Here is a 14,368-nt window from a genome sequence, read left to right on the forward strand (position 1 = left end):
TTCGTCCATTTGAATCGAGAATGTTGAGTAGAAAGAAGTCACCTCATGCCATGTTGTTGGAACCCCGCCGGTTCCTTGGTTTTCTTCGTTGAGAGCTCACAGAAACGGGAGGTTCTCATAAAGTCTCCCGTTGACGTGAACCAGAGGATCGAGGGAACGGAATTCGCCCAGGGTCTCCAGTTCCTCAGGTTCAAGGGTCGTCCTCACATCCGTACCGATCCGTTTATCCTCAGGGGAATACGGGTCCTTCTCAAGTTCACGACGCTCGGCCTCAGCATCTCGCAACGCTTTCTCCTCCGGCGGAAGACCATAGCCCCATAGGATGGTTCCGTAGTAGTATTTCCTTGCGGCCCGCTTCCAAGTCTTTGTTAGACAGAACCTGCGATCTTCAACACCAGTTCCGACCATCAGGACGTTCCAGTCCAGGAAGAAGATCTTGCCCCTTGGTGGCAGGACAGGCCAATTGCTCTTTAGGCTTCTGGCAACCTCGTTGCCTATGTCAAGAAGATCTTTGTAGATCTCAGTCCGGTTTTTGATGTCGACGAGGACAATGCCAAGCGCTATGTCGCGGGAAGCTGCACTGGGATTGGAGCTCCAGAGGGCGTCCCTAGAACTAGGGAAGGACATCTCCTCTACAAAGTGGCATGCAGCAAATGTGAAACTTCTCGCGTGGCGCTTGAAGAATGTCTCAAGAGCAGGTGACCTATGCTCTCTCCAGAACCAACGACCAATATACATCGGGAGGGTCACAAGCGGCGGTAACAGGGTTATTTTGGCCGGCTCGGGTGAGTACTTGACGCCTGAGACGTCATTCATGTCAACATCATTTCCTTCGGATCCCTGGGCGCTTTTCTCTGTCTGTCCGCATCCTGAAGATCCTTGGGTGTCCTTGTCTTGCTGGTTCGTGGACTCGGGAGTATGTTGACTATTTTCGTCATCCTGGACGAACGGTGCTATCGGCCGAGGCCTTGGACGCGCCATATCTGCTTCTGCGGAGCGTCTCTGAGAGGCGACGTTCCTGACGTCTATCAAAAGACGGTTTGGAGGACACGGATTTTGTGGTGTCGATGATTGTGTATCATCGACGAAAATGGCTATTGGCGGTTTTGAAGCGTCTGATGCTTTTGTCTTTTTGCAAGAGCCAAAGTCATCAGGAATTTCACCAGGGTAACGAGGAAGTTGACGTTTCGCTGGGGGGCGTGAAGGTGAATGGACGGGTACCCTCTCTGAACGCGTTTTGGATAACGCGGAGTCGGTATCTGACGGGACTTCTGCGGAGGCCCCCTGTGCTATTGGGCTCGTCGAGCCAGCCGTTTGATTCGAAGATTGCTCAAATGACGGTGCTGAAGGTGGCGTTGGAATGCTTGTTGAAGAGGTGCTCTGAGACCTATCGACGATATACTCTGATCCTGAATTTGAAGCTTTAATCCGCGCGGCCCAGGATATTCTTTCTTCGCATAGTTCTTCTTCTGGCACCGAGCGGGCTTTCTCCGCCAAATGCTGCAACTCCGAAAAGGATACTGCCTCCTCGAAAGTCCTATCCCAATGGATCTTAAGAACGCGCGGAAATCGGAGGGTGAAGAATCTGGCATCGGATGGTTTCTCAAAGCCGCTCCCAAGCACTTCTACCACAAACGGTGTCTTGAAGATGGCATCCATACTTGGCAGATTGGTGTCGCAATGGACATCAAACACAGAATTAGAATCAGGATCACAAGCACGGAACTGACCAAGCTGATTCAGGAGCTGTATATATTTCGCGTTCAAGTTGTGACGGCTGATCATATCAACAACTCGAAATCTAGGTCTGGCACCGAAATGTGCCACGGCGTCCTTATTCTCCAGACACCCAACATGAAAATGAGTCCATGAGAGCTTGTCGATATCTTTCAGTGCAGCAGCATCTCTGGCATCGTACCGTCCACCGATGAGTGCAAAGTCGGCTGTATCGCCTAATCCTGGTATATAGTCTTTCTTTAGCTTTATCCATCGACCAAAACTGTCATCCGTCTCTGCCGATAGTATGGTGAAATAGGGCTCGTCGCATCCCTTCAGCACGTATCCTTCCCACCGCTCAGCAATGCTCTTAGAGAGAGCGCTTTCAAGTCGATCTTGACTGTCTTGGCGAGAAAAATCTATAATCTCCTGTTCCGCGATCCCAGCGCGGCCAGGTATCAGCTTTACCGTGTTCTTGAGGATCATCCTTCGTTCCCTATGTGGCTTTCTCAAGCAAACATCATCGTCAAGCAACAGGATGTCAAAAAACATGATCATCAAGTGTTCATACGGCCGTGGCCTACGCAGGTTAGAGGGTAGCCGGGTGTCCGGAAGACAGTGGAACTTACTGCGAGTCATTCTGCGTCCCAATAAAGGTCCCAGATCGACATATAAACTTTCGCAGCTTGTGAAATTCAAGAATCTTTTCGTCTTTGTCACTCCACACAAGCAACTCACCCTCTAAAATGCAACGCTTTGAGAACCTGCAATCAGGTTCCCCTATTCTCAAACATTGCCTCAAGACCTTATGGATGCCATGTCTATCAATCGTGGAGTCCTTTCCACTCTTCGAAAATATCTGAATGAAGTCCCGGGGCTTCGACAGATCAATATGTACTTGGCAATATTCCCCGTCATACTTTCTTTCGACACTCATCCTGCGACGCCCGGCCATCTTGCAGCAGTGATTGATACTTCTTGCCTTGTAGAACTCAGGGCGCCCTACTTTCGTCCCGATTCGAGGATTGAGATGCTCCAGAGCAATGTTTCCAAGAAGCTTAGCGACTCCAGGCTCCGGACGCGACGGGAAAAGGCTCATCGGAGTCGATGCTAGCATATCCAAGGCAGCCTCGAACGAGTCCTGGAAGAGAAGTAAGTGAGGAAGAAGAAAATGAAAATTCTTTAGGATAGAATTAACCGGCAGCACAACCGGATAATACGACTTCAGGATCATCCGAGTGAGCCACTTTGCGTCTCTGCTGCTTAACCTCCGGTATATGGGACCCAGGGCCGCCTCGACATCAACAGCAGCGTGAATTCTGCGAACTTTGGGGCCAGAAAACCGACATCGGGCCGCGATGCTAGCCAGCGCAGCATCGATCTCTTCCACGGTGACTTCTTGGCCGTCAGGGATGTGGTTCTCTGCCTGCCGCATCACATTCTCAACGCACTGGCCGAGATCACCGCCACCACTGACTCTCCATCTGTCCAGCTCTTCCCTTCTCGAGATCCCAAGAAACAGACAACGACCTATAACCCTTGCCAGGGATGCATCCTGTAGCCAGTATACCCTGTCCACTCGCTTCTCTGGAAAGAAGCATGAGAGCAGGGCCAGACGGTCTGTGTCTTTATCGTGTATTCGTTTCTGATGGTTGTTAAACCAGCTGGTCACCGTCCGGAGATCTGGGTTTCTGTTTTTTGCCCCTGTAGAAGCCTTTAGAGTTCGGTTGGCCTCAAGATTGGAGAGCAAGTCACACAAGTAAGAGAACTTGAATCCCATAGCACCTTGTTGATAGACACGAAGAACAACGCATATCGACCGGTCACACACTCCTACAGGGAGACTGCTCAGTTGCCCAACTGAGAAAGAGAATCATATATAAAGTGTAACTGCCAAAGAAGAGTCAGAGACCATAAAATCATGCAAAGATAGGCAAGGAAGTGAAGAACAACTGCTTAAATAAAGAAGGAGGGGATGAAGCAGAGCGGTAAGGTCCGGCAGAAGACGCGAAGATCGGTTCATTCGCGTCCATGGTTCACGATATCACGTGCAATAGCAGTGCTTATAACCTACATACAGGGTAAAGAGAAGCCGGTTTGGATTATTTCAGGATCGTAATGTCTTGGTTGACCTATGTGGATAGTATAACACATGTTTAACAGAATAGACTGATCTATTTGCGGACGCAATAACCATACTGCTTAGCAGCATTCTCCCCAGCCGAGCCCAAACGCAATTTTAAGCCTCAGTGAAAATATCACAGTTCGCCAAACTCCAAGCCAGTGCATCGGATACAGCCCTGTTCAAAACAAGATGTCCATAGTAGAGATAAACTGACGGACAGAGATGAAACAATATGATCAGAGAATACCCTGCTTTTGAAGACTGTTAAGACTGTTAGCAAACTGTCAAATAGGAAGGGCACGAAACCGTTGTTAGGGAAAGAAAGGCTGATAACATACTCCAGGTAGATCCTCTCTGGCATAACATTGCCCTCGGCGTCCTCCATTTGCACCACATTTTCGCGTGCCTCCCTTTCCTTCTTCTTGTCCTGCTCAAGCTTCTCCCACAATCTTATAGCATCGTCAATCTTAGTAATTTCGCGGAACAGATTGGTTTGTGAGGTGATCCCAAGACACCGCAAGCCGTAAATGTGTCTGGCCTCCGAAAAGTGCTTGTCGAAAGCACGACGGCCCATATACACGAAGTTACCGCAGATTTCACATGGAAATTCAACTCCCAAGCCATGGAGTTTATAGAGCCAGTAGGGAATTGGCTTGCCATCCCAGGCCAGCGGCAGCTTGAGAGGGTTGTAGATCTTCTCCTCTCCCTCTTCGTCGGATTCTTCGTCGCGACGGCCTCCTGCCGTGGGCTCTGTCTCTGCGAACAAAGCTTCAAGTTCCATCTGGCGCTCACGCTCCGTCATACCTTGCTTCCGCTCGACATTGACTCTTGTTGCCTGGCGTTCCGATTTGAGGGCATTTGCCAATGATCGGATCCGGTGCTCACGCTCGGCAACTGCACGTTCTTTCAAGCGGTTGGCCACAGAACTGACAGCAGGAGTTGCTCCAACAGAGGTGCTCAGAGAGTCATTAATATTCTTGCGAGCTTCCGCTGCTCGAATGTGCTTCTTGCCTGTAAGGTGATTTCTGTAGACGTTCTCGTTCTTAAACTCCTTTTCACAGTCTGCGCACCATATGCCTTCGCCCGTTCCCTCCGTTTTTGGTCCTTGAGATTCGTTCGTCGCCTTCTCCTCGACCCATCCAGGAACCTCGTTCACAGCCCATTGCTTTTCGAATTCTTCATCGAAGCTAGCAAAGAGCTTGTCGAGATCTTCAAGAGGCCTCACTCTCTTAATAAAACTTTCCAAATAGCTTGCCAGATTCGTGACATAGGCAAAGTATTTATCCGAGAGCTTGTTGGTCCGTTTGATCGGCATCTGCGGTGGGGTGAAAACGTCGAAAGTGTCCAGGTACTGCAGGTACGTGAGCCTTTTGACGCCAGGCAGATTTAGATACTCCTCGTGGATCTGAGTGAGGTCCAAGAACTGTCCATATGCTTCCTCGCCGGTGAACATAGTCTCAAGTTCTGCTCCTACCACCTCGCCTTCTCCAGGATTCCGCCGTCTGTAAGCTCGTTCAAGATTCTCCACGGGTTCGTTCGGGTACCGTCTGTGGAAGTCCTTGATTTCCTCTAACCGTTTGTAGAACTCTTCGAACGGGTCGCCCGTCGAGATGGCTTGAATTTCCTTCTCCCGCAAACCTTCCTCATCTTTGTAGATCTCAAGCAGTCTTTTCGATTGTTGTTCAATGCGGTTCAAAAACTCAGCAATCTGATGATCGCGAGCCAGTTTCTCACGAACCTGCGAGAATAATAACTGTCAGTATGGTTCAAATCATGTAATGGGAACGGAATGGCGTACATTGCGCGGTTCCCACGCCACGCGGTCAGCGATCCCCTGCTCCAACCTCTCCAGGTCCTCATGGATGAATCTTTGCTCTTCCAGCAACATGGTTACTCACGCGACGGCGAGAATCTTATTGCGCGACCTTGACTGCGATTTGTTGACATTGTAGTCTGGCCACTGCCTGGGGCTGTCCCAGAGCTTTCTGAGAAGCTGGTCACGTGACGTAGCGGTGGCGCTCGAGCCAGAGCCAGACAAAAGTCGGCGCGTGCGCGAAGTTCTAATCTTCCGCAAAGCCACAGCTCCAAATCAACTGACTTCCACGACCTGTTTATCTTGTGAAGATCAGAGCAGCCACCATGGCGGACGGAATTGACAGGCGCGCTGATGGTATGATTGACAAGCCCCCTTTCTTTTCTCACCAGCAGTCATACTGACCTGGCATCTAGACCGCATGGAGTTCACGACCTCGAAGGAGGTCACTGTCGCCCCGACCTTCGAGGACATGCACCTGAAGGAGAACCTTCTCCGTGGTATCTACGCATATGGATACGAGTCGCCGTCTGCCGTCCAGTCTCGTGCTATCGTTCAGATTTGCAAGGGTCGGGATACCATTGCTCAGGCGCAGTCCGGTACGGGTAAGACTGCGACTTTCTCGATCAGTATCCTGCAGGTCATCGACACCGTCGTCAGAGAGACTCAAGGTATGTTCGCTGCCTACGATTTTATATGGCGCTGTTTACTGACAGCTCCCTCTAGCTCTGGTTCTCTCCCCGACCCGTGAACTTGCGACCCAGATTCAGTCCGTTGTCATGGCCCTGGGAGACTACATGAACGTTCAGTGCCACGCTTGCATTGGAGGAACAAACGTGGGTGAGGACATCCGGAAGCTTGACTACGGCCAGCACGTAGTTTCTGGGACCCCAGGCAGAGTTGCGGATATGATCCGTCGCCGTCACCTGCGCACTCGTCACATCAAGATGCTCGTCCTCGATGAAGCCGACGAACTCCTCAACCGTGGATTCCGCGAACAGATCTACGACGTGTACCGCTACCTCCCCCCTGCCACTCAGGTTGTGGTCGTCTCCGCCACCCTGCCCTACGACGTTCTTGACATGACCACCAAGTTCATGACCGACCCCGTGCGCATCCTGGTCAAGCGTGATGAGTTGACTCTCGAGGGATTGAAACAATACTTTATTGCTGTGGAGAAGGAGGAATGGAAGTTTGATACCCTGTGCGATCTCTACGACACCTTGACAATTACCCAGGCCGTCATTTTCTGCAACACCCGCCGCAAGGTCGACTGGCTCACCGATAAGATGCGTGAGGCGAACTTCACTGTGTCCAGCATGCATGGTGAGATGCCGCAGAAGGAGCGTGACAGCATCATGCAAGACTTCCGACAGGGCAACTCGCGTGTCCTCATCTCCACCGACGTCTGGGCCCGTGGTATCGATGTGCAGCAGGTGTCCCTGGTCATCAACTACGATCTGCCCAGCAACCGTGAGAACTACATCCACAGAATTGGCCGAAGTGGTCGGTTCGGTAGGAAGGGTGTTGCGATCAACTTCGTGACGAGCGAAGACGTCAGGATTCTTCGCGACATCGAACTGTACTACTCGACTCAGATCGATGAGATGCCCATGAACGGTAAGTTCTCATCTGAAGCTTTCCGCACATATTTGAGGGGTAGACTGATCGCTGACGATCTCTATAGTTGCGGATCTGCTTTCGTAATCATTGGTTTTGGCGTTGATGACATTTCTCCTTTGTGACGGACCGTCCGCTCGATTTCACGAGTTCTTTTGTATTTTGCGGCGTGTGGCAGCGCCTCGTGGCATCCATCTACAAGACGTCGAAAGTCTGAATAGCTACCTGTCAATGTAGCAGTCTGAAGGGAATAAGGCCAGTTACAAGCGTGGAGGAAATGGGACAAATACCAAATTGGTAGGTTTGTTCGTTAGCATGGTGACTGTCAATGATAAAAAAGAAAACAACAAAGCTAACCACTTCATGATTTTCACATTCAGAATATCTATTTTCCTTATCCCTCATGAACCTCGTTCCCGAACGTGGCCCTCGACCATTCTGTTCTATACCCGATCCAAGCGGCGTATTTTATTCTATCAATGAAACGATTGAGATCCATCTCCAATACCAAGACCAAAGAAAATGGACACGAATAAAACCAAAACAATACCCCCTCCGTCCAACGGAAGTAATGCTACCATCTATCTATCATATTTAGGTAACTAGTTCCGGGTTACCCTCTGATTGAAGATGAGTTAGTTGATAGTGCGAACTGGATTGGGGAATGTTGTTATTATTATCATCATTTGTCTGGTGATGTGTGTGGAGTTGGGAATTTTCTGTTTTTATTTCGATATATTTTATTTGCTGATGAGTGAAGATTTGAATTGATACCGAGCACCAAGATGATCAGATCATACGGTTACATTCTTGTTCTTCCTATCTTTGCTTGAGTGAATAAACCTCTTGGGGTAATGATGTAGCGCAGGGGCTGAATCGGACAGAGAACTTGCCTAAGAATTATCATGAGACGGGAAGGTTCTCCACGGTTGTATTGGAAGAAATCAGTAGCATTATACGTGGCACGAGATTTCTACCTGTTTTGCTAGTTGGGCATCACAAATGTGGATCGGATCTATGATACTTGAGCCAGGGAATATATAATTTATATCCCAAGAGGACGAAGACGCAGTCTACATTTCTTTCACTTAAGAATCTAAACATGCAACTTCACCGTATAACCCGATCAAACTCATTCAATCCAATCTAATCCGTATATGTATGTATGTATGTATGTATGTATTTGTCTCTGATCTGACGTGACTACTTGTTTACTTTACCGAATGACTTGGCTGTAGATCACAGAAAAGATATGACAGGGATAACTACTATAAAACGAGCAAAACGAGCAACGAAGAAAAACCACGAAAGAAAACGCGAAAATGAAAGGACTCCACTCCGCCCACACAGTTGGCCTAGCCTCCGTCCGATCCTGTTTCACCTTGATCCGTTGATGATGATGAATGTAAAAAACGTTTGAATAGCATAGCATAACGTAGCCGACGATGCATGCAAGGATGCAGATGTGATGTGATGTGATATGATATGAGCGATGTCGTGTGCGATACCAAAAAGGTGGGGTTCCCGCTGTCTTTTTTATTATCAAAAGGAGTAGTAGTAGTAGTGTCGTACCCTCGCGACGACGGGATGAGGAAGAAGAAAAGGGGCAGGGAGACATAAATGCGTGAAAAAGAATTCGATCCTCTTTAAACAAAAGAAACCGGGGGGTATGGCTTTTTGGTTTGAAACGGCTGGAAAGGCGAAACCACGTATAGACGGTTAGGTTTCATCATTAGAGACCCGACGTTGAGCGTAAAGCACTTGTCCGTGCTAAACCGTTCGAGGGCGGTATTCTTTGTTTACCAGCTGCTGTGTTGGCTGGAGCATCTCGGGTCCAACTGATAGGTTGTTAGCCACATGAAGTAGAAGGGGGAGATTAAAGAGAATAAACATACATTCGGACCATGTAGTCATCACCAGCGGAGGCAAACATGCCTGGATCAGCTGGATTCCAGGATATTGCGTTCACACATCCGGATATGTGACCTTCCAGGGTCTCCACAAGAGTACTATTCTCTTTGTGCCAGATGTAAATACGAGAATCTAGATATGATCAGTACAGAACGAGTAGTCCGAAACCGGCTCGGGACCCTTACCTTCGCTGCCGCTGACGACAAAGTTCTCTGCAGCTCCACCGAATGTGCTTCTGATAACGAAGGAACCCTGCTTCTGTCCTCTGAAGCGGCGTACCACGTCCGTCGTCTCGATGTCAATGAGTTGTATCTGGCCCTCCGAGAGGTTTACCAGCATGTACTTTGAATTACGACTGACATTGACTGACGTGGGCTTGCTCTTCAAGGCAATAGCGTACTCCTCCTCATAAGTCTGGAAGTTGTAAACATGAATTTTCTGACCCACATCTGCTGCAATCAGACGTTTCCCGTCAGGGGTTATGGCGCAGTCCTGTACTCGGAAGCCTGGAGGCCACGAATACAGTTTATGACCACGCAGGTCCCAGTGGCAGAGCTGAAAGTTCAAATCAAGCGAACCAGTAACAAATGACTCGCCATCTGCTGCCCAGGCAGCTGCCGTCACTGGCTCACGGTGATGACTAATGTCACAAATAATACGTCCAGTCTGCGTTTTTGAAGTCGTCAGTCCAGCAAAATCTAGAAAATGAAGGACACAATTCTTACCTCTACACTCCACACACGGGCTTTCTTATCTTGTGAACAAGTAATCAACTTGGAGTCGTCTGGGCTCCAAGTTGCATGGGCTACGGGCCCATCATGATCCGTTAATTTATGCAAGACGGCGAATGTGCTGGTATCATAGATTATGACACTGTGGTCCAGACTTGCAGTTGCTAATTTAGTCCCGTCATGCGAAAACTCGCAGTACCAGACTTCGTCCGAATGCTGACTGAGCTCGATGCTTGCTCGAAGTGGGAAATTATTTCGGTCACACATGTGATCGGAATATAGAGACGGCGCAGATGCGGTATTGTGATAAAGGCACTGGTTTATTTGATTTTGCTTTACATGGTCCAGCAATACAGCTAGACGATGGTCCGGGATCATTACAGACGGGGAAATCGATTCTGTATATAATCTTAGCACACGAGACATGAAAAGCACCTGCTGATTTGAAACTTACTCGAGAGTTCAGATAATAATCGTTCCCTCGAAGGTCCTAGTGTGCTATCCCAACCAGCCTGTTCGCGAAGATGCTCGGCAGGACACATGAGAAGACTATATATATAAAGTTGCATATCAGCGGGAGCTGCCTACCAGCGATTCGGATAACACAGTAAAAAGACTCACCTTGAAAGAGCATGTAGCTGCGGAATGTTATAATTCAAAGGCGTTAGTTCGTGTCGAAGGACCATCAACGCAGCTCCGAGATCCCGAGCTTCAAGAAGCTCCAAAAACTTTTGTTGCCTCAGACAGAAAAGCATTTCATTTTTGTCTGCATTTTCGGCCAGAACCAACTTGTCCCAATTATTACCTCCCGTCGCTCCTCCACCTCCGTCGGGATGAAATGCTTCTAGTAATATTTTTTCTGCCTCAGCCCATCGCCCATCAAGCACCGCACTCCTGAATTCAGCGACTGCTGGACTCTCTAGCTTGTAACCACTCTCCTGACTTAATGTTGCAGCGGCTCCATTGTAGCCTAAATCATATAGACTTTGGATTAAAATCCGTGTCACTTCCTCTCGATCATGACCGAAGTATGTCGGGGCGGGCTTTGCGGAACCGTTCGTCTGAGACTGGCCGTTGGAGGCACCGCGAGACGGCGACTGCCCGTTCAACGAGCCGGAGATGGTCGACTTTCTCCTCGGTGATGTCGCCAGGCCATTCGACGCTTCGGAAAAGCCATTTGCATTTGACACGCCACCATCGGGTCGCATATTTGCCAGGCGCCTGCGCTTGGGGGACGGCGGATGGCCCTCCGATCGGGCGTGCTGCCGACTTGTGCTCTGTTCCTCAGAAGCAGTCCTACTCCTGTCTTGTCCCCGGTCGGTACCCCCTGCTCCAGAGCTACTGTATTCGGATGGATCTGGCGAGGAACTACGGCGGCGACGTCGGCGAGAGGTCTGAGGTAAGGGCTGCAATTCGACACCAGCAGCACGACCACGACCGCTGTCGATCTCCAACTGGGAAGAGCGTCGGTCACGGCTGTCAGAGGACACGGATGTTGTGGCTGCGCTCTCCGTACGAGATGCGGAGGACGAGGACGCAGCGGCAAAGGCGGTGGTAGGAGATTCTGGGCGGTCGGGGGCGGCTGAGGTGGGTATATACTGGGACGAGTGGTGTGCCAGGTCGAAGACGAGGGACTGCCCTCCGGCCTGGCTCTGTAGAAGAACCAGGTGAGCAGGCCTGAACCAGTGGCGGGTTTCTGATACAACGCCGCACTGAGGTCCACGTGCGGGAGCTGGTCACAGTCCAGAGGCTCCGTCAATTTCCTGCTTGACAGAGTATAGAAAGCAAAAATCCGTGTACGTATGGTGCTGTCCGCCCGAGACCAGACCCAGACCCGCTGTGAAAAGTACGTGAGGAGGGGTTCGGCGTCTTATCACTATTGGGACGGTCGTAGGTAAGGCGAGGTATACCCCGACGAGCTGGCGGGTGATGACAGGCACGAAACAGTGGCGAAAACGGAAAGGACTAATAGACGGTCGAGACGGACTCTCAGGCTTGGGATAATGTCGACGAAGAGGGCCGGACGTAGGGATGGTCGAGAGGGAGCACGGCGTCGGGGGATAAGAGGTACGTCGAGTGAAGTTGAGGTCGGTTGTCGTTGGCGGTCAGCGTGCTCCGTACAGCGCTCAGGGCGGGCCGTGGGGCGATGTTGTCAGGATGCCGGGGCTTCCTGGACGGCGACGAGCACCGCTGCGGAGGTCTGTTCGTGTTTCTGGAGAGCTGGAAGAGATTACTGCGGTCTCCCTGATGTGGAAGAACCCACGAGATTATGATCGTTGTTGTTCTGGTTTTTGCTGCGCTCGTCGACGCTGTTCCACAGACTGGCTTCCGTCTAGTTGGCCAGGATGATGCATCTACAATGGCTGCGTCCAATAATAACAACGACAGCAACAGTAATGACGGGTGTTTCAGGTGCCAGTGACTCCAAACAAAAACAGCTACTCCAAAGTCTGAAAGAGACCGTTGCATCTATCCGAGAGATAGTACGGGGAAAGCTGGTACACAGAGTGGAGGGCTTATCGGGAAGATCCGCGTCCAGAGTCTCATCTGAGCACTCCTGCTTGATAATCAGCAGCTGACAGCTGTTAGGACGAAGCAGCCAGCTTGTTGAGAGTTCAGTCGACGAAGTCATGTTCAGGTTCTAGGTTCTCGGTACACAACTACACTGTGATGGCTGCTCCCCGATCTGACCAACCATCCCGCCCCAGCACATCGTCATCTGCGCCGGGGCTTATCAGAGCGAGTGTTGTGACCTTGCCCGAAACAGAGAGGTCTGTGAGGACGAGTGGGCGTGAGCTCCGAACTGTCCGCCTAGAAAGCGGTCCAGTGGAAGACGAGTCACGACTCACGGTGGTCTGTTCATTCCTCCAGGTGGGCCCAGATCCTCGTTCCTCGCAGGATGTCGAGCTTCGTCCTGCGTACACATGTGTCACAGCACAGAACCACATCACCTGGTACACAAAGTACGGTATATGCGTTGCTGGAAAGTTGATACCTACGCAGTATGATTTTGCTGGATTTTGACTCTTTAGTTGGTGGAAGTTTTCAATATACGACAATGTCGATACCCGACAGTCCTCCTCCCTAGCGAGGACCACCTGGATCGGCCCTGCAACTAAGGATATCAGGCATCTTCGTGGCGCCACTGACCAAAGAAGCCCAGCTCAGCTTTGTGCTGTATATGCACAGTACAAGTTATTCCTTGCATCGATAGTCTTCACGGCACGGATGTGCAGGAGCTTTTTGATCCAATGATCAAAGGCTGAGAGGCGCTTGCTAAGCAGCTGTGCTTACAGTGTTCGCGGCATTTGGTCTATCTGTGTTGGCTTTGAGCTCAATCAGTGACCCAGGTACCTAGGGAAATTACATCATCGTCGCCATTTCGTATCCACTGGCGCTCACGACTTGACCCTAAAGTCCCCGACAGAATACAGAATGAATGCTTATATTACCCATCCTCATCATAAACCGCGGAAATTCATATCTACAGATTGAACCAATAGCGGACATCATCCAGATGTCTTTAACAGATATGCCATAGAGAACAGATAAGAGCCAGCCAACACCTGTTGACTCCTTCTCAGCAGTGCGCTAACTGACATGCAAGGATCCCGATTATCCATCAATTAATTGCCGGCCAGAAAACGCCTATAACAAAGGGTCAAACATAGTATACATGTCCGTTTGCCGATAAAGAGAACGCACCCGCTATCAGAAGCATGCAGCAGTAGGAAAAGGGCCTTGGATCTGCCTAGACTTGAACCATGGAGACTTTGCAAGCATCTAAAGAATATCGCCATTTGTAGGTAGGTAGGTAGGTAAGGATAACCAAAGTCCTCTTCAACACTGATATAAACCAATAGCCGGTATAGTGAGAGATAAGGCTGAACAGCCGGAAGACCTATACATACTTTGTTGGTGAGGGGACAGGACCTACACGGGCTTCAGATAATAGCCAAGATTCTTTGATATATAAATCAAGATATGAATCGGTTAAAGTATGCGTTGTGTTTCTATTGGCTGTGAGCTTATCCAGAGGCAACTGCGAGTCGCCAGACAATAGGGCTCTCTAAATACCTATATTGGGAACCGCTGTTGGAGATAGAAATATATATGACACAAATAATTTGCATCTCTTAAAAAGACACTATAAGATTACGACTAGGGGTCAATAAACCACTGAAAAGTGGACAATCAATTGTAGCTTCCTGAGCCCAATTGTGGAGGACTCCAAACCATCATCCTCCCATCCCTTCTAAAATCAAATTAAATCAAAAGATAATTCGACAACCACGCTCCCATCCAACTCCAACAATCAATCAATCAATTCAATTCATCCAATTATACCCCCCAACCGCATCCATCAGAACTGGCCGTCGCCGCACCCGAAATTCCATCGCCTCCCCCGCGAACCTTCCATCACCATCTCAGCCAAGCCACAGGAAACCATTT

At 49.7% G+C, this 14,368-nt stretch overlaps 4 protein-coding genes across 4 annotated transcripts; 1 reads left to right on the forward strand and 3 right to left on the reverse strand.

Annotated features, from left to right (window-relative positions):
• Positions 1 to 96: 96 nt before the first annotated feature.
• On the reverse strand, positions 97 to 3,496 carry VTN00DRAFT_6528 (uncharacterized protein; the record flags this gene model as incomplete). Its single annotated transcript, XM_069433174.1, has 3 exons — positions 97 to 2,296; positions 2,346 to 2,857; positions 2,915 to 3,496. The coding sequence occupies 3 exons, from the start codon at positions 3,494 to 3,496 to the stop codon at positions 97 to 99; spliced, it is 3,294 nt and encodes a 1,097-aa protein (XP_069288960.1).
• Positions 3,497 to 4,077: 581 nt separating this feature from the next.
• VTN00DRAFT_6529 (uncharacterized protein) lies at positions 4,078 to 5,729 on the reverse strand (the record flags this gene model as incomplete). The annotated part of the gene is made up of 3 exons (XM_069433175.1): positions 4,078 to 4,102; positions 4,180 to 5,579; positions 5,640 to 5,729. 3 exons carry the CDS (start codon positions 5,727 to 5,729, stop codon positions 4,078 to 4,080), a joined length of 1,515 nt encoding a protein of 504 aa, XP_069288961.1.
• A 251-nt stretch (positions 5,730 to 5,980) lies between these two features.
• Positions 5,981 to 7,361, forward strand: VTN00DRAFT_6530 (uncharacterized protein; the record flags this gene model as incomplete). The annotated part of the gene is made up of 4 exons (XM_069433177.1): positions 5,981 to 6,011; positions 6,071 to 6,325; positions 6,381 to 7,274; positions 7,342 to 7,361. 4 exons carry the CDS (start codon positions 5,981 to 5,983, stop codon positions 7,359 to 7,361), a joined length of 1,200 nt encoding a protein of 399 aa, XP_069288962.1.
• Positions 7,362 to 8,629: 1,268 nt separating this feature from the next.
• On the reverse strand, positions 8,630 to 12,864 carry VTN00DRAFT_6531 (uncharacterized protein; the record flags this gene model as incomplete). The annotated part of the gene is made up of 8 exons (XM_069433178.1): positions 8,630 to 8,918; positions 9,020 to 9,112; positions 9,170 to 9,317; positions 9,371 to 9,851; positions 9,911 to 10,314; positions 10,371 to 10,465; positions 10,538 to 11,648; positions 12,612 to 12,864. The coding sequence occupies 8 exons, from the start codon at positions 12,862 to 12,864 to the stop codon at positions 8,630 to 8,632; spliced, it is 2,874 nt and encodes a 957-aa protein (XP_069288963.1).
• Between the last annotated feature and the right edge of the window lie 1,504 nt (positions 12,865 to 14,368).

Source organism: Thermoascus crustaceus (assembly GCF_041956765.1).
Source record: "Thermoascus crustaceus strain CBS 181.67 unplaced genomic scaffold VTN00scaffold_3, whole genome shotgun sequence".
Taxonomy (NCBI): Eukaryota; Fungi; Ascomycota; class Eurotiomycetes; order Eurotiales; family Thermoascaceae; genus Thermoascus; species Thermoascus crustaceus.